This window comes from Rhinolophus ferrumequinum, chromosome 19, assembly GCF_004115265.2.
Source record: "Rhinolophus ferrumequinum isolate MPI-CBG mRhiFer1 chromosome 19, mRhiFer1_v1.p, whole genome shotgun sequence".
Classification (NCBI taxonomy): Eukaryota; Metazoa; Chordata; class Mammalia; order Chiroptera; family Rhinolophidae; genus Rhinolophus; species Rhinolophus ferrumequinum.
Genome location: NC_046302.1, coordinates 40308357 through 40328824, shown reverse-complemented (window position 1 = coordinate 40328824; position 20468 = coordinate 40308357). Strand labels below are relative to the sequence as shown.

General features: G+C 36.7%; 1 protein-coding gene across 3 annotated transcripts in view; it reads left to right on the top strand.

The window, feature by feature from the left end:
* Positions 1 to 20468, top strand: part of DYM (dymeclin) — a 271365-nt gene that overhangs the window by 173504 nt on the left and 77393 nt on the right. For all 3 annotated transcript variants that reach the window (XM_033087487.1, XM_033087488.1, XM_033087489.1), the window contains one exon: positions 11287 to 11389. In XM_033087487.1, coding sequence (XP_032943378.1) covers positions 11287 to 11389 — 103 coding nt within the window. The remainder of the gene's footprint in view (positions 1 to 11286; positions 11390 to 20468) is intronic.

Below are 20468 nucleotides of genomic sequence, written 5' to 3'. Positions count from 1 at the left end.
CTCCACATATTCCCATCCTGGTTTCCCCTTCTTCATTGATTTTATCATTTAGAAGTTATAGCCGAGGATGGTAGTAACTTAGCTCTTTGAGAATTGTGTTAAATCTGATTACTAAGGCTGTGAGTTGAGTTCATAACTTTCCATTGGGCATTGATAACCATTTCATGCACAGAAATCTTTCTCACTTTGTTTGTAGTTAGGGTTTATGTTTTTAGAGTTGGGAAAGGGGGATGCACCTACATTTGAGGATGAATCACGGTAGTGGTAGATTTCCTATAAAGTTACTATAAATATATATTTAGTAGTTTCTTGGTTTTTCTAAAAGGTATTTCTAACTTTAATTCTAAGTAAAATTTATCTACCAATAACTAGTCACATATTTTAAGAATTTGATCAGGATTTTTTTAAAAAAAAAGAAAGTGGGGACGGGGAGTAACTAACTCATTGTATATGCAAAGGAGGCATTGCAGAAGATTTGAAAGAAGAAAAGGAATGGACATCTGTGCCCTTGAAATTGTGTTCAGAGAAGAAATGGGATAAATATGCAAGCAAAAGATAAAGAAAGAGATATGTTAAAAATGTGTAGAGCAAGTACAAATTTGTAACTAAGTACAAAAAGCTTGAAAGGATATTGAAATAAAAGGGTAGAGTTTTTACAAATCTAAAGATTTTTTAATAGTAAGGAAACTGGTAGAAGTTGATAAAAGGCATTCACTAGTAAAGACCTATAATTCCAGTTAAGAGTTTCTGTTCCTGTAGCCCTCCCAAAGACTAATTATATTTGCCAAATTAAGATTATGGGCCAAGCAAAAAGAAATCCCAAAATTCTAGTTGGGAATCCCCAAATTAAGGGTCCAACACCTTGAAAATGTCTTCCTGATAAATTGTGTTATAAGAGTAGGTGTTCTGCGCACTTTTAAATACAGTTATTAGCGGTATGTTTCCTGTGATTATCTTTATAAAATTTGGCATATTGCAAACATACTTTATTTGGTAGGTTTCCCCTGACTCGTGACAGTAACTTCTAAACTGTCCGTCCTGGCCCCTCTTGTGTTTACTGTGAGATAATCTTCCCTTCCAAATGAATTTTCTCATTAAATATTATTTGAATCCTAATTGTTGCCATGAATTAGTGAAATTGTGCTAAGACATTTTTTTAAGTGGGTAGGTTTGTTATCTGCTTAGGGTGACAGAGAAAAACGACCTAAATTCTTTCAAGTCATAAAATCTGTTCCTGTTCTTTACAGAATATATTTTCTAATAGAGAAGAAAAAATACCATGACACTTCTAAGTTTTTTATCTTTAGAATTGCATGCTAATTACAAAATATTGTAGATATTTCATTGTACTTAAGTTTATATAAAGAAATACATTCTTTTTTAAAAATTTTTTTTATTGGGGAATAGTGTGTTTCTCCAGGACCCATCAGCTCCAAGTCATTGTCCTTCAATCTAGTTGTGGAGGGCACAGCTCATTGGTCCATGTGGGAATCGAACCACCAAACCCTGTTGTTCAGAATTGCGCTCTAACCGAGCCATCCAACTGCTCCAAGGATATACATTCTTAAGTATGTTATCCATGAAAGAGGTTTAAAAGCAAGTCAAAATTAGGGATAAAGTTTTTCTGTTGAAATAAATCAGATTATCAAGTTTTTAATTTACTTGGGTCATTCTTATTAAATAGCACTTTGGACCAAATTTAGTAAAAATTAGAAAGATATGCTTAAGAAAATAATCCTTTTACATTAGGATATATTTTACATCCTAATATGCATCCTAATGTAAAAGGATTATTTTTAGCTCTTCACTGAATTACTTTAAAGTTAAAAACACACAAGAAATTTGCATGAATGTCTTTGTGAAAAATAAAAGGAATTGTCTTTAAGCTTAGTAATAGATTCTCTCATCCCACTCACTTGTATTTTTGGTACTAGAACTACCAAATCATATATTGACAGATCATGTATTTTATCCATTGTTTAAAAAATATTTCCACTCATAATAATTCATGTGACATTTTTAAAATTAGTCATCTTTTCATTTTCCTCCCGTGTCTTCCTTACTTAGTTGCATTAACCAGGAGAAATTCAATTCATAAGTTCAGCATTTTTTTTTTTTTAAGAAACATTGGTTAGTTGAATACATTGCCATGTGGCATGACTAGTGATTTTTGGTTCTACATGTAACTTTGGTTATGCAGTCATACAGTGAACCTCATACTGGGCATTGTAACCATAATTTCAAGTTCTTGCTAAGATAACTTGTGTTATGGCAATAAGACTGGAGTCTCCATTTACAATTCAAGGTGTGCATTTCTGGTGGGAACCTTGCTTACTATTAATAGATTTTATAAATACATATCTTTATATCTTTGGCTTTTACTTCAGAGTTTTTGAAGAAGATGAGTTACTGGGTTTTCCTTAGAGTGTTGAAAATATGGAGCAGCGATTCCAATCCGTTGATTCCGATGGATCATGTGGCATGCAGCGAGCGTGCTGATGGATGCATCTTTCTGTGCGTTGTGCTCTGTATTGCTGGTCTACCAACTATTTGCATTTTAACAAGCCTTCCTCACCAGTGGTGATAAAGTTTCTTATTCTGCACTCTACCTTCAATGGCACACAGTCAATGCCATTTTAGCACTTGCCTGGGATAGAAGTGAATTTTAAGCTAGTTATTATATAACTAAGATAATGTTTATGGTTATTAAGTCAATTAAATGCAAATGAATGGGCAGTTTGCTCTGCTCTAACCTTGCTTCTTTTTATAAATATCAGTGTTCTTAGCAAAGATAATTATGTATTTAGCCATCACCTTCATTTTAATTTTAGGTTCTTAAAAATAAGATTTTTTTTTTTTTTTTTTTTTACTAAAAACAAACTAAGACCTCTTGTTTCCAGTTTTGTAAGGCAGGAATACTGATGTCTTCACAGTTTCTTTTACTGGAGTAAGAAAGGTGGAAGAGAAAAAGAAGAAAGACAAATATTAGTAGCAAGCATATTTTAGACACTGTTGTAGGCAGAACACTGTAAAAAAAAAGTCTACAATCAAGTCTTTAACTTAGCATATGAAAGAAAAAAACTCATGTTTACAATACATAGACATACTACATACATATATATAACAAATAGGTATGTAGAAATTTAAGAACATAAAGCAGCATATTTAATACAAATGTTGTATAATTTGACAGAGAGGGAAAACCTGGGAAGTTACTGTTTCTATTATATTCTACAAGTATAAAGGGACCCATTTCATAAGATGAAATAGTTCTGTTCTTCATAGACTTTGATGAGTACTTTATTAACAGGTTTTTATCCTCAGACCTTTCCCACATTTGATAGCGCCATCCAGTATTTGTCCCCTTTCCCCTCAGCTTTTCCCCTCACCTCTGATTGGCTCTGATGGTCTCGATACAGGCTCCTTGAATCTTGTCCTTGGCAGCCATTGGTCTGCTCCACTTTCTCTGAATAGGTAGAAGGATTTTTTTCATGAGAAGAAGAGATGTGGAATAAAGAATAAAAACATTCTATGTGAAAAGACCAATATTTCAAAAGAATTAGACATCATCTTAAAGTCTGGCAGCTGTACACATCCACATGCACACACTCCGAGGAGCCTCTTCCTGCATTCTCCCAATCCAGTTACACAGTAATTTTAGGTTAGGTTAGGAGTTAATGTTTATATTTTTATAACCATATATTATTCACTGATGGTCCATAGAGTGCTGTATAAGAAATTGGAAAGACACCCTACCACCCCGGTCTGGGAAAAATTATTTATAAAAATATACCTAATAAAGGACTTCTGTCTAGAGTATATAAAGAACTCTGACAACTCAAGAAGAAAAACAATAACCAATTTCTTTTAATGGGTAAACGATTTGAGTAGACACCTCACCAAAGAAAAACATGTGAGCACAAGAAAATTCATTAGGAGAATGAAATTAAAACCACAGTGAAATCTGCTTCACACCCGCTTAGAATGGCTAAAGTTAGAAAGACTGAAACACCAAGTGCTAGCAAGAATGTAGAACAGACAGTTTGGCAGTTTCTTACAGAATCGGCCATCCCACTCCTCGGTAGTTATTCAAGAGAAATGAAAACATATGTTCACATAAAAACTTGTCCGAGAATGTTTATAGCAGCTTTATTCATAATAGCGCAAAACTGGAAACAACCCAATTGTCCGTCAACTGATAGGTAAACAAATACAGGCACGTTCATACAATGGAAAATTACTCGGCAATAAAAAAGAATGATACACAAAACAACATGGATGAATTTGAAAAACATCATGCTAAGTGATAGAAGCCAGACACAAAAGAAAACATATGGTAACATTCCATTTCCATGAAATTCAAGAAAAGGCAAACCATAGTGACAGAAAACAGGTCAGTGGTTGCCTGGAGTAAGTTTGGGGGAATGGGTATATTGGGAGAGGGGATTGACTACAAAGAGCACAAGGGGACTTTTGGGGGTAATGGAAATGTTCTGAATCATGATTTTATGTTTATAAACTCATCAAAGGATGTACTTAAAATTGGTAAATTTTATTATATATAGATTATTTCTCAATAAAGCTGATTTAAAATAAGGTAAATAGCCATGTAAGACTGTATTTAAATGCCAGCTGAGTAGTGGAGAAGTCAGTGTAGTTCATAGGCAGGGAGAGCACAGGTTAGAGAAATCTTTCACAGAGGGTTTGGGGCGTCAGCAGCATGGAGTTCTGACTTGAAGGAGAGGCGGAATTTAGATGGATAGAGAGGAGAAAGGAAGGGGGTTCCTGCAAGTAGAAAGAATCAGTGTCTACAGAGGAGAGAGCTTGAACCGTGAAGCTTGGAGATTTGGTCTCTAGATGTAGCTCTGCCTTTATTAACTTTAATAATATTTTGTATTTCTTTGCATTTTAATAGTTCTTTGAGATTTATAAAGAATCTGCTGCTGTTACTGTTTTCTTCAAGGCACAGGTCTTTATTTTCCAGGCCTTCTCCCTATTCTTCGGCTCTTATATTCCTGGCCTGTTCAATCACATTCTCGGCCAGCCACTAACTTTTCCAAGTTAGAAACCTTAGAGTCATCGGCGATTGCCTTTTTTCACTATGTTGTCTCCTTTGCATTCCAAATCGCTCACGTTTGCTTTTAGCAAGGCTGCCTCATCTCTCACTTTTAGCAATGTAATAGTTATCTGCAGGGTCTTTCTGTTTCTACTCTTGTTCTCTTGCCAACTCCTGTCCATCCTTCCCTCTAGAGGCACAGGAATCTTTCTAAAGCAAATATAATTGTTATGAACTTGTACCTCACTGCTCAGGTCTGGTTTTCAAACTTTGCTTCTAGAAGCCCTGGGGTTCTGTGGCAATAGGGACCCCATGACCACCAGGAGAAGAGAGAGTACTGGGGAGAGATGGGGACATAGATGAACAAGTAATAATCAGTCTCCCTTCGTGCCCCTCCTTTGCCCCACAGCCCCCACCTGAACACCAAACACAGCGGCTTGGCCCTTGTCTCTTTCTTATTATAGCCCTGCTCTCATAAAATACCTCTGATTTTCAGGATGAAGTCCAAGGTCTAGGTGAAACAGAAGAAGCACTTTACGAACTGTCCCCAGGAGACTACGCAGCCTTAGCATGGGAGCCCACTGTACACTTAACACGTTATGTATGTGTGTGCTCTGCTGTTTCCTTTACCAGCAGTGCTCGGATTGTTCCGCCTTCCCTCATGTGCTTTCCTCTCCCAGCTTACCTTTACCGTTGCCTCGTTTGCTTGGCTGACTCCTGATTGTTCCTTCAGATTCAGCTCAGGCATCATCTCCAGGGATGATTTCCTCCCCTACCTTCAGGTGCAGTTGCGCAGCCCTCGTCTGTGTCCCCGTAGCACTCCTCCACCACCACGCTGATGCTGGAACCTTCTATGTAGATTTACCCTCCCTGACCTGGCCGCGCCCTCCAGGAGGACAGGACAAAGACCCTGTTGCTTTTGTTTGTCACTTTCCTAGGAAACTTGTACAGTGCCTGCACCTAGGAGATTCTCAGTAAATGTTTGACTTAACTATGTGACAAGATGAAATGCTTCATCTCTTGCCACCTCTCACCCCCATGGACTTGCACTATTCTGGCCTTGTAAGCTATTGGTACCTCCCTGAAGTCCCTCTGTGCCTTTGTATACATAGTTTCTTTTCTGAATTGCTCTCCCTCCCCTTTTACTTTCCCCAACTAACAAACCCCCTAACCTTCAAGACCACAGTCAAGATAGATTTTCTTCGTGAAACGTACCTAACCTTCCTCTGCATTCCCACAGCACAGCATGCTCTTCAGGCCCATGGCGTTCTCCGGTTTCAGTGTTGTAGTTCTTCCTTATCCCGTTAGACTTGAGCTCCTTGGAGGCAAGGAACCATGTCTCTTTCATCATTTTGTAAGACTGATGTTCCATTAGCTTCTCACCCTGTATAGAATAAAGGCCAGAATTTTTGATGTGCCATGAGCAGCCCTTCAGTCTGTCTTCAGACTGGCTTCGTTCTGGTCTCATCTCCTGCCACCAACTGTGCACCCTGAACTGTAGCCCTTTTCAGCAGCTTGTGGTTTTCCGAGCATATTGCAGGTTGGACTGACCACACGTATTCTATTTACACGCTGCTTTCTTTTCGGAAATGCTGGCTGTTGGCAGGCACTGTTTTCTTCAGGAGAGTGTATTATTTATATCCAATTTTAAAATGTATATAATATTTCAGGTGTACACCAAAAAAATAGAGAGTAATATGACAGTCCTCTGTCTGTATATCCAGCATAAACAAAAGAACATTTTATAAATACACATAGTATGTATGAAATCCCGTTGAATCCCTTATTCCTCCCTGTTCCCATTTCTTTCCCTTCTTTCTCAGAGAATAATGGCTATCCTTAATGTAGTGTTTATCATTTCCATATTTTTTTTATTTCCTATGTTTTATCTATAAAAGATATGTAAATTTTTTTGCATTTCTGAAACGCTGTATAATACCACCTTGTTCACTTTCTTCCAGAAGGGTTCTCGCATGCATATTGTTACATGTGGTTTTTAGATGACTTTAAATTGCTCGTAGTATTTTATTGTATGACTACCCTACAGTTTATTTACCCATTCAATTCTTGATCAGTGTTTTGGGTTTTTTTCAGTGTTTCATTACTAAGCCAATTTGTAATGAGCATTCTTGTATAAAAAGAAAAATCTAGTTTTTTTCTAATTAAAAAAGTATTCCAGCAGCTATATGCTGAGTGATGAATATTAAGCACATTTGAAAGTCAGTTTCACTTATTTTTAAAATCAGAATTATCCCTTTAGTGCAAACATCATGTATCACTTACTCTAGCATTAAGCTAGGGCTAACACCATGAATGCAAAGCTTTAAGCAAAAGTTACTTTTCCCAGCAATTTGCAAGTCATGTCTCATATAAATTTAGGTCATTTTGCCTTAAAAATGTTCAATGAAAGCCAAAATTAGAATGTTTTTTTAAAAAATTGAAAGCCCTAACTATAAGAGCTGAGGGGAGAGCCTATTAAATTGTAGAAGAATAACAACTTGAAGTGTAAGTTCTCTGTTTCTCATTCATGATAGAAAACTGGAAGTGACCTCAAATCATCTGTTCTTACACCAACTTTCTTAAAAACAGCTGGGAGCAGTAGCCACAGCTACTTGAGGTGGACCATTTCAACATTTTATGCCCTTAATAGTCAAATTTTCCGTTATGCTCAACTGAAAGAGCTTGTGTTTGAATTGAAGCTCACTTCCTTGTTTTGTGTCTTCTGCTAACAAGGAAAGTGGATTGTTAGTATTCTCTTCTAAAATAAATAGTCTTTCTTCTCCAAAGGAAACATTTCAAATCCTTTTTGCTTTGATGCATAGGACTCATTTAATAATTTTCTTCTATTGATGATGAAAGTTAGCATAGATTACCTCTTCTGCCCTTCTCTGAAAGCACACTTTTAGGACACTGACAAAGAGAGAATCCCAGGTGTGTTGAACCCGTGAAATAGCACCTGATCTCTGGTATTTTGTAAACCCAACAAAGTGTGCTGTGTTGCTTCACTTGCCCCCTTTCACTCTAACATCAAGAACTCACTTCTTCCAGGTATATTTATTGCTCTCTCTTTCTGTTTGGGCATCCGATTTATGCCTTTGAGTCTTGTAATGCCCTATGCTACATTCAACCACCAAAGTTCTTTTCTCAGAAAACTTCTGAAATTCCATTTATTCCAGAAAATGTACTGCAACCAATTAGAATAATCTTACTAATTTTCCTTTTTATGCATTTCCGTATGAATATGCATTATACACTATCCAAGTATATTTTTACCTTTTTATCAACTGCAAAATAATTTGTACATTTAAAAATATGTACCCCTAATACCGTTCAGTATTGTGTTCAGCAATTTTTTACTCAACAGTTTTACTTCAAGGTGTTTATGCTTTAGACAGTCTCATCTCTGGTAGGCTAAAAATTATGTATAAGAGTGTTCATCGCAGTGCTGCTTATAATATAAAATACCGGAAACATTGCAATGATTGATTAATAATGGACTTGTTAAATAAATTATGGTATATCCATGTGCTTTGGTATCAAGTAACTGGTACACAATAAAATGTTTGCTGAATGAATCAAGGAATATATTGTTAAGTAGGAAAAGTGCAAAGTACGGAACAGTTCATATTTTGTGGGATGAAAAAAATGGATGTCTATGGACAGTATTCATTTATATCTGGATGCTTACAGCATTTCTGGAAGTATATGCAGTGAACTGCTACTATGGGTCATGGGAAGGGGCCTGAGTAAAAAGTACAGTGTTTACTTTTAAACTTAAAAAGGAAAAACAAAACAAAGCAAAACTAACCTCAAATGGAGAAGACTCAGAAAAATAAAACGATTTAAAAAGAAGTACATAACCTTAGAGATTGAATCTTATTTCCTACTTGTTTATATTGTATTTTTATTCCACTTTTCTCACTTTCTTTTATTTGCCTCTGTACTTTTGCCTTCTGTTTAGAAATGCCTTTTCTCTTCTCTTGTCCGAATCTTTTTTCTTCTTCAAGACTCTGTATAAGATCTAAGCCCTGCATAAGATCTAACTTTGCCGGACCATTCCATTTCCAAGAAATCTCTCTTTTAGACATATGCTTATTACCTAACCAGTATTAATACAGTTTTACACTTACTCATTCAGTAATTATTTCACTTAATTATTATTTTCCTACTGTACTTCAATATAGGTTTAGAGAATTTTCTTGCCTCTGTTTATATTTGCTTTGTACAACATGCAGCATTACCAGGAAGTGTTTAAGGAATATTTATCTTTGACAATTTAAAACTTAATCTAGAAAGAGTACTTGGTAGCCTTGCCTTCAGTGAATATCGCATTTAAACCATCTGAAATAATTAGGGATTTTCCTAAATAGATATTCAAATTAATATTCTATTTAGTAGGGTATCACTAAGAACTATTAATGTCTTTGGCATTGAAATAGTACTTCAAATTATACCTAAGATTTATATGGAAACATATATGGAATCAGAATTGTCTTTATTTCATTAGATACAATAGATTTAATCTTAGAATCATATAATGATGTATATTTGAAGCTCTATTAGACACACATGCATTAGGGTTGTTATGTCTTGTTGGTGAATTGGCCCTTTCATCATTACAAAATCTCTCTTTATCTCTAATAATAATATTCTTGTCCTGAAGCCTGCTCTGTCTAATATTAATAGAACCATTCCAGCTTTCTTATGATTAGTGTTATATATCTTTTTTGCAGCATTTTAGTGTTCACTTATCTGTGTCTTTAAATTTGCAAATGTGACTCTTGTAAACAGTCTGTGATTGGGTCTTGCTTTTTTATCCAGTCTGACAATCTCTGCCATTGAAGCAGAGTTTTTAGCCCATTTACATTTAATGTAAATTAATTTTATCCTTTGATAATTGCTCATTTAAGTCTGTTAGGATGCATCTTTACTCTGAATTAGAATAGACCTACTCCTACTAAAGTGTGACCTTTCTGAGAATTCAGCTGAATGCCCATGAGTTTTATCCACTCTTGCTGGTTGGAACTCCACCATACCTCAGCCTTTTGTGACCTTCAAAATCTCTGTTCAGTTTCCAGCTCCTGGGTAGATGTTTAACTGCCACCTTATGGGTCTTTCTTTGCACAGTACAGCTTAGTATTTAGCCAAACACTCAAGAAGACTCTTGGGCAATTTTCTGCACCTCCCTCTTGCATTTCTTTCATGTCTAATAATCTGCCCTGCAAATTCCAGCTGCCATAGCAGCCCCAAACTCATATCTCTGTCTTCTCAAATCAGCACAGTATTGCTGTGTACTGTTTGGATCCCACCATTCTGAACCACAATCTGGAATGTTCCTCTAGGCAGAAACTCACCATATGGGGTCCATGTAGAACTCTCTTCTTTAGGGATTAGAATCCTTTCAGTTGTTGTATAACATCTAAAAACAGTTGTTTCATATATTTTGTTCAGTTTCTTAGTTGTTTATAGCAGGAGAGTTATTCAGTATCAGTTAATTCATTATGGTCAGAGGCAGAAATCTTATGTAATTTAAAGTTATTCTTTTTGAGACATAAGAATGTAAAGCTACAATATTAAATCAGAGACTCTGTATTACATTAGAGAAGTAATCTAATCCAACACACTTATTTGAAAGTTGTGAAAATTGAGCTACAAACTCATGTGACTCATAGATTACACTATGAGTTACTCAGAAAATCAGTCTATAATCTAGGTTTTCTAAGTCTCTAATTTTTTCCACTATAGTAATCTCCTGAAAATTTCTCCTATGTTTGAAATATAATTTTAACTTGTCAAACTTTTTTAACTCTTCAGAACCTTTACAATTTAAACATTCTCCTCACCTCATTTTTTGTTATATCAATAGTATTATTGATCCTGCTGTTAACACAGACATGATAAAAGAGTCATTACAAGTGTATTCTAGAATAATGGACAAGTATATTTTATTTGTATTTTGCCTCCCTCCCCTCCACCCCGCCCACCTCCAATTCAAGCCATTGTTCTCAGTCTAGTTGTGTAGGACACAGCTCCCTGACCCATGTGGGAATCCAACCAGTGATGTCTACGTTAGGAGCACAGTGCTCCAACCACCTGAGCCACCCGGCCGCCCTACAAGTGTATTTTAGAATAATTGAACTATATCATTCCACATAAAACCTAGAAAAGAAGACATTTAGTTTTTTAATATAATTAGGTTTTTTATTTGTTTGTTTGTTTGTTTTTTCCAGTTTGTTTTCCTTGCTGTCTAAAAAACACAACAAAGTTCTGGAACAAGCCACACAGTCCTTAAGAGGTTCGCTAAGTTCCAATGATGTTCCTCTACCAGATTACGTAAGTAGTTACTTTATTTTATTAATAAAAATTTTTTTCTTGAATTGCTAAATTAATAAATAACAATACCCCTCTCTTCTCAAGATCTGCCTTTGACCCTGGTGCCCTAGAAATAAAGGAGTGATGGCTCAAGTTAAATAAAGGAGTGATGGCTTAAGTCAAGGGAAAAAATTTAATGATTATTAAATGGGTGAAGAAAGGCAACCCTAAACCAATGATTGTTCGTAATTAGGACTCTTATTGCCCTAGTCAAGAAACCTTTTAAAACTAATTACAGAAAAATAAGAGGAGGGATTTTATAGGAAGTCTGCAAAGTTTTCTCACAGAACTCCAGAGAAGGAAGTAAACCTGGATTTCATAGAGAACAAGAACCTGATGTTGAAATCAGCCATTGGATTCAAGAATATCCTCTTTCTGATGCCATTTTGTTTCTGTTCTCTGCTGCTTTTTCCGTGCTACTCTTCTGCTTCCCATAGGCCTGGTTTCTCCATTTGTTGACTGAAATAGTGACCCCAGCCCTTGCCCTTCCTACCTCCCAACGTATAACATGTCCTTGTAAGTGTCACCCCTTTACCTGACTGATGAGAGTCTTGAAGTCCTAATTCTCACTTCCTGGGAAAGAGGCTAATTGGCTCTGCTCACGTCAATTTGCTGCTCTAGTCTTGTCAGCCATGGTCAGCAGAGAATAGCAGTAACATGTTACCTTTGTTCCATCCACGTGAAAGATGAAGAACTTATTAACACCTGACCTCAGGATGACAATGGAATAGAACAGGAGCAGAACCCGGATGAGTAGCACACAGATGAGTAACAGGAAGGAGAGCACATTGCGAGTTCCTGTAGGGCAGTGCCACCGTCGGTGACATTTCTTATATTTCGGAACATGGCTTAGATGAGGATGCTAAAAATTTATCTTAAGCCACAGAAGTAGTTCCTCAGGCTCTAATAAGGGCCTCCCTAAATCTCCAGACAACAACTTAGTGGGTTGATATGTAGAGACTTTGTGAGAGAATTTTCAGATTCTGAGTTTGAAGTGGTGATGCATACCAGACAGCTAAAGAGTTGTTTTGCTTGTTTCCTGTGGTTCGTGTCATTTCTTTTTTTTTTTTTTTTTTTTTTTTTTTAAGATTTTATTGGGGAAGGGGGACAGGAAGGAACAGGATTTTATTGGGGAACAGTGTGTATTTCCAGGAGCTTTTTCCAAGTCAAGTTGTTGTCCTTTCAGTCTTAGTTGTGGAGGGTGCGCTCAGCTCCAGGTCCAGTTGCCGTTGCTAGTTGCAGGGGGCGCAGCAACTCCTTGCGGGACTCGAGGAGTTGAACCGGCAACCTTGTGGTTGAGAGCCCACTGGCCCATGTGGGAATCGAACCTGCGGCCTTCGGAGTTAGGAGCACGGAGCTCTAACCGCCTGAGCCACCGGGCCGGCCCCCTCGTGTCATTTCTAAATGGTTGTGCTGATGTGAGTCTGTGGGAACAGCACCCAGTCCAGATAGTAGTCGCTGATAAACAGAGATAGCTATGTGCAGCCACAACCTGACTGGTGCAATTTTTCTTCTCTTTTACTTATTTATTTGGGGTGTATATGTGTGACATGACCTGTCATCCCATTAAGGTATGAAGTTTATACTTCTCTCACCAAAAAAAAAAAAAAAAAAAGTATCTTTTAAGATTTTCCTGCTAGTTGAATATTCTCAACTTTTTTAAAAAATTAGCATAATACCTCACTTCTCTCCTTGCTGTGACTTGTTATAAGAAAAATATTTTTTCCTAATTGCTCCTTGGGAACCCCAGTGAGGGTCAGAGTGGCAGTGGGGATTGTGTTTATTAAGAATTTGAATTTGGTTCATCTCTAAATGTTTTATTATTTTTATACAACTGTCGTTTGATTCATGTAGTATTCCTGTGTTGTTATTCCACAAAAATGTGTTGAATGTATATAGTCTTGAGGTTACCCTAGCAGCATTCTTCTTTAACCGGAGACCAGAAAATCGATATTCCTTTGAGAAAATAGGTCATATTTAATAGTATTTGCAAATTATGGAGGTAATGATGAAATGAAAGGATGGTTGAACTCGTTAATGGACATAGGAATTCTCCTGTTGAACAGTCAGTGTTTAGAGTCACTGACTATTTTCTTCTACCATGAAATTTCCACTAAGTAAAAAGGAATTTCTTCAAGCAACTGCTTCCTAGAAATGCTGAGAAAATTCCATTTGGAATCTGTCATTGACAGTCATTATTTTAACATTTGTGTGTATGAGACTTTACAAATCACAACATTTTCGAAATGGGTTTATGAACTTGACTTTTGCTGCCTTTCCTCCGAGTTCATTGAAGAGGGCGGGTGACACTGATTGAATAGTAATGCTGGTAACCGAATCACTCCTCCTGCCACTGATCTGAAGGCAGTTAAAGAAAACAGCAGCCTTCAAAGTAAGCGCTGCAGTGTGTTTTGTTTTTGTGATAACACAAGTGTTTTATTCGCCATTCCCATTGCTCAAAACACTATGTATAAGTGATTTACACCTTTGAAACCATGTTCTCATTGTCATTCTCTTTTAAATCGGTCATTAACTGAGAGAATAAAATATGTTCCTCCCTTTGTCTTCCCCCCAAATTTTACTTAAGTATCTTTGCCAACAAACACAGAAAATTCTGTGTCCTGGACTAAGGCTTCAAACCACTTGTTTGTAAAAGGTGGAAAGGGAAAATGAAAAGGTCTTAAGGCAGCAGTGGATTCCCTGATGGATACTTTCTACACCAGGACTGGATAAACTGTATTAGCAAAGATTTGGAATAAGTGCTTAAAAATAAGGATATGTTTTTCTTCTCACTGTAGTACATAGAGTTCTTTCAGTCTACCTAGAGGTTTCTGAGTTTATTAAGAAAATGTTTATTCTCATTATACTGTATAATTCACAAGTCCATTGAGTAACAGCATAGAAAGCAAATAGCAAGTTACAAAAACATTGGTATTATTACTTTAGTACAACCATGTTGGTCTGAATGTCTCAGGGGAAACCTGAAGCCTTCAACCAAGTTTTAGATAATGAGGAAATGCCCGGGCTGCTTAAGGGGAAATAAACAAAAATTGCACTCAAGTCCTCTGTGGGGAGGAAGAAGACCTTCTACAGAGAGTGATAGCTAGTTCTACAGGCTCTATAGGGGCAATAAAGGTATTTACGAAAGCAAGTGAAGTTCAATTGACTTGACTGAGCTTCAATGTCCTAATATCAGGTTTCATAAAATTTAATTCAGCGACTAAAGGGACAGGGGAGGATTGTTAAAGAAGAATCTTTCAACAATTTTTTAAAATTGAGATGACCTCTCAGCTTGGTCATCTACAACAGAACCTTAATATAGAAAATGAAAGGAAAATAACAAGTTGTTGCTTTTTAAACTATAACCATGTTGTTTCTGTTTGTTTGTTTTATGTACTATGCTAAGCACCTTTATATATATATATATTTTTTCCCCCTTCTTCCGTCTCCCGTCCCAACCCCCCCCACTCTGGTTCAAGCCATTGTTTCTCAGCCTAGTTGTGTAGGACACAGCTCCCTGGTCCATGGTGGTGTTATGAGCCTTGCGCTCTGCTCCCCCACCCCCACCCAGCTGAGGCAGTCGGTCGCCAGTTGTCAGCCAGCCGCTCACCGCAGCTCTCACTGGCTGCTGGCCACTCACGATGACTGCTGGCCACTCACACAGGCTGCCGGCCATTCACGCTGGCTGCCAGCCACTCATGGCAGCACATGGTAGCCCACAGCAGCACATGGCAGCCCACGGCAGCACACAGCAGCCCATGGCAGCTCACGCCGAGCTCCAGCTGCTCATGGCAGCCCAGCTCCAGGGAGAGCTGTTGTTCACAGTCTTAGCTGTAGAGGGAGTAACTCAGTGGCCCATGTGGGAATCGAACCTGTGACCTCAGCATAGCACGGTGCTCCCACCACCTGAGCCATTGGGCCAGCCCTATAACCATGGTTTTTAATTCTGACTATTATCAAAATGTCATATAAGCTTTGTTTTCATAATTCCTAAAATCAGCAACTATTTTGAGATGAAAAGAATCTAACTTTTATTCTGGGTGGAACCATACGGAACCCAATTATATTGCCCTTTGATCATCAAAGGACTTTTGAAACTTTCGGTAAGACACACTCTCCCATCTCAATTCAAGCAGTGAATGCAAAGGCACAAACCAAAAAGAGTAAGGAGCCAGAATCAGAAAAACCCATTTCCTTTCCTGATTACACAGCTAAGCAACATTTTCCAACATCCTGGCCTCCTGATAGGGGGCATCTGACTAGCTCTCACTGGTGGAATGTAGGAGGAAGTGATGTCACCACTGCACCATTTTCCATACTTTTCTTCCCTCCTTGTCTGCTAGCTAGGTGAAGGAAATCCAGTGGGAGATTCTGAGATCTCACAGAGGATGGCAGTGTCTGGACCCCCAAATCATCTCATGGGCGGCTAACTGAGTTACCCTGCTGGACACTGATGCAAGTCAGTAACAAAGCTTTACTACATTAAAAAAACATGGGCAAACGGTCTGAATAGACGTTTCTCCAAAGAAGACATACAAGTGACCAATAAGCACATGAGAAGATGCTCCACATCATTAGCCATAAGGGAAAGACAAATCCAAACCACTGTGAAGTTCACATCCTCTGGGATAACTATAACGAAAAGGCAGATAATCACATGTGTAGTGAGGGTGTGGAGAAGTTAGAATCTTCATACAACTGCTGGTGAGAACGTAAAATTATGCAGCTGCTCTGGAGAACAATTTGCAGTTTTTCAAAGGGCTCAACAAAGAATAACCATATGACCCAGCATATGGTTATAAATACCCCTAAAGAATTGAAAACATATATCCACGCAAAAATGTAATGTTCATAGCACCATTACTCATAATAGCCAAAAAACAGCAACCACCCAAATGTCCATCAACTGGTCCATGGATTTAAAGAAATGTGGTATATCCACACAATGGAATATTATTTAACAATAAAAAGGAATGAAGTACCGATGTGTGCTTCTATATGGATAAACCTTGAGAACATGAAATGTCGTAGACGGATCGGGGTAGGAAGTGACTGCAAATGAGAACAGGGTTTCTGTGGGGGATGATGAAAATGTTTTAAAATTAGATTGTGGAGATGGTTGTACAACTCTGCAAATGTACTAAAAACCATTGAAGTGTACATTTTAATTAGGCAAGGTCTATGATGTGTGAATTTTATCTCAGTGAAGCCAGTTTTTAAAAAAGTAGTACTTGAAGCACTAGGAAAAAAGCTATTTGTTGAGTGTAATAGCAGATAGATATCAGCTTGGCTGGCATTAATGCATGAGGGTGAATGTAGGAAAATAAATCTTAGGACACTTTGAAAAAGTTAATATTTTCAAGAATGGAAAATACGTTTCTTAAGCAATGACTTGAGTTTTGAACCTGCCAAAGTCAATTAGATAAGTAGTTACACAAAGGTATGCGTATTTTTCAACCTGGTTTAAGACCAAAAAACTGGGAACAAGCAAAATATCCATCAATAGGTGACAGATTAAATGAAGTATAAGTTCATCCATTGCAATATCCTGCAGCCATTTTTTTTAAAAACGTGAATTCGATCTATATGGGTTTATATGAAAAGATACGCATAACACTTAAATCAGTTTAAGAACCCCCACTTTATATTAGACAGGTTATATGTATATTATGTTTGAAAATATGCATTCAATTTTTCTGGAATAATGCACAAGAAACTATTAAGTAGTGGTTACCTGTGGGGAGTCAGACTGAAGGGAAAAGAAAGTAGAACTTTATACTTTTTACATTATATTCTTCGTCATAGGTATAGATCTTAAAATCTTTGTCAAGTATACACACAACTTACTTTCCCCTCCCTTCCTTCCTCCTTTCTTCCTTTGTTTATTATTTTCAGATAATTTTAGACTTGGAGTTTTAAATAATTTCCATATATCTTTCACCCACCTTTCACTTTTACAAATGTTTTACATAACCATAGAACGTTTATCAAAACTAAGAAATTAACCTTGGTACAATACTGTTAACTAAAATACAAATCTCATTTAAATATTACTAGTTTTGACACTAGTGCCCTTATTCTTTTCTAGGATCCAATCCAGGATCTGACATTGCATTTTGTTGTCACGTTTCCTTACTCTTTCCTTGACTTCCATGACCTTGAGACTTTAGAAGAGTACTGATACTGGTCAGTTACTTTGTCGAATGTCCCTCCACTTGGTGGGTTCGTGTGGGATTTTCTCATGGTTAGATTGACATTATGCATTGTTGGAAAGGATACTACAGAGGTGATACACCCTTCACAGTGCATCGTATCAGAGGATACTTGATGTTGGTATGTATTGCTGATGATGTTAAGCTGTGTTTGCCTTGATCACTTCACTAGGATGATGTCTACCAAGATTCTACACTGTAAACTTGCCAACTTTCCTCTTGTAACTACTGTATATCGTGGGGAGATACTTTGAGATTATGTCGGTATCCTGTTTCTGCCGTAACCTTTTCCCACAAATCTTAGCACCCATTGATCGATCTTGCCTGCAGCATATTTTACTGGTTTATTAGTGATTTTCTATTTGTCTTATTTCTTCTGCATTTATTAATAGAATTTTTTGCAAGGAAGAACTGTCACCTCTCCCTAATGTATTTACTTATGCAGTTATTATTTATATCAGTATGGACTCCTGGATACTCATTTTATTCCTTGTTTTATAATCCAGAACTGTTATTTTGTTGCTCAGGTGGTTCCATCTTTGGCCATTGGGACCTCTTTCAGGTTGTATCCTCTACCCTTTGAATATGCTCCTTTTGTTTCCTCCTCTTTCCTTCTCTCCTCCGCCTTTTTTTCTTTTTTTTTAAGACCCAGAAGATGCTCCAGCTTATCTTGTTATTTCCCCTGCTCCAGCCCTAGAATCAACCAGTTCTCCAAGAAGGACCATGAAAGGTCAATCAAGATCTTTATAGTTACTTTCATAAAATAGAAACTAGTGTTTAAAAACAGAGCCTGAATCTGGTTCTATAAAGTTGGTGAACATCCCTAAAGAACACAACTGCTTTGAGCTTAAATATATCCCAAGCCCCACATTGACAGGGTCTCAGGAAGCTTCTTCTTTAATACAATTGATTTTAAAATTCAAATAAATGAACCCTCTAGCAAGTGAGCAAGCTCCCCACCCACGCTGCCACTTTTTTTTCCTGATTAAAAACCAGGACTGACTTAACATAAGACCAGTTTTCTTGGTTGTATTATAACTTGGCTTTGGATGCACTTCTGAATGAGGAGTTCCAGAAAGGTTCTAAGAATGCCTGTAAGGACCATATTTATTTTGAGGGCTCCCCTCTTGTTAAAAAAAATAATAATAATTCCTTCATTCTTAAAAAGCATACCTCAATTGAGGGAAAGGATATTGCCCTTTCTTCATTCCTGGAGAGGAAGTTTGTCTTGTCCTTTCTTACGGAGCCTGGTAGAATATTCTTTTAAAGAATTTTTTTAAATTATCATTAAAATACTTAAATAACTTTTATGTTCCTTCCACTGGCTTATAAAAGGAAATAGGATGTGTTTGCATTGAAATCTGGCAATGATTAATTAACATTGTGAGTGAAGTTTAAAGAACACAGAAAAAATAACCCATGCATATTAAATTCAGTAGCAATGTGTGATAAATTTGTAAAAACCAGTGATCACAGTTTCCTTTTTCTCCCCTTCCCATTGTAGTGAAAAAATTCTTTACCTGCTGCTGTGCAGAGCTAATAAAACACCTTTTCCTGAGATTTTTTCAAATTTTCTTTGTTATTTAAGAAATGATTAATTTTCTGTTTGCTCAAATTTTGATTGTTTCTCCCTCTCTCTCCCTTTCTGCCTCAGTTCGTAGTTCCTAATAGGAAGAAAAGAAGTCTACTATTTGGAATTTTCTTTGATATATCCTTGATTTGCATGGCAAATAGAAAGCAGCTGTCTATTTAAGCATCTAATTCTTGAAACCATAGTCCCCTCAAGCGTCATCTGGAAATAATGTAGCTTGTAAAACAAAGCTAAGAAGAAAAGGCAATGTTTGTTTTATGTGGGATGAATGATTTCTGTTGGGGTCCTTTAATTCAGCTATTATGAGGGTTATTAAAAAGCAGTATTACAAAAGAGGTTTAAATGAAAAGAATTTTTTTGAGCTGGTATCTTATTATTACAGTTGATTATAGTCAAAGCTGCAAATGTTTTTAAAATCGCACTTTATTTTAGTTTCTCCAGATAAGACCCCCAAAAACGAGTAATCTTACTGATTGTATGAATGGAAATGCAACTCTTAAGTTGATTTAATTTCTAAAAACAAATTGTATTTGAGAACTCAGCTCTGCCTGTTTTTCAGGAAATTTCATGGATTTCTGGAATATTGTCAAGAATCCTTTCAAGAATATTAGGGGATCACCTTATACATGCAAAAATGAACATGAAAGCTTCAGAGTTTATCTAGACTTTAGGTATTATTAGAAGATTCAATTAACACTAGATAATTTTAAGCCCAGATTGTTAATTTATTCATAAATTATTTGAGTTTCTGAGATGTGAATTTTGGAGATCTTAGTCATGAGAAGTGGTATACTTTGGTAAGTAGAAAGGCAAATTAATTTGTATTTTGACAGTTGTTAGAGGCTATTCTATGATAGGGTATATTGGTTTTCTTGATTTGTTAATACAACAAAGCAGTTATTTTTGGATACTTAACATATAAGAACTAAATTTCATTCCTTTATGTACTAAGAAATGAAATTAATTGGTATGTTTGTTTAATATTCAATAGGGCAGGCATGTTTGATTATTTTCACGCATTTGAGATACTTGTAATCTCTCACTTGTTATTTTCTGTGATCTCAAATTTGTATTTTGACTGAGGTCATGAGGAGAGTATTGTGTTGCTCTGAAATGTAGCTTTTTCCTTTAGGGTACAGTGCTAGTTGATCAATTTAGTGATTGAATTAATGATGTATCCTTTTTCGGGTCATGTACAAAGCCTAAAAGGTACTGAGCCTTTAATAACCAGGTATTA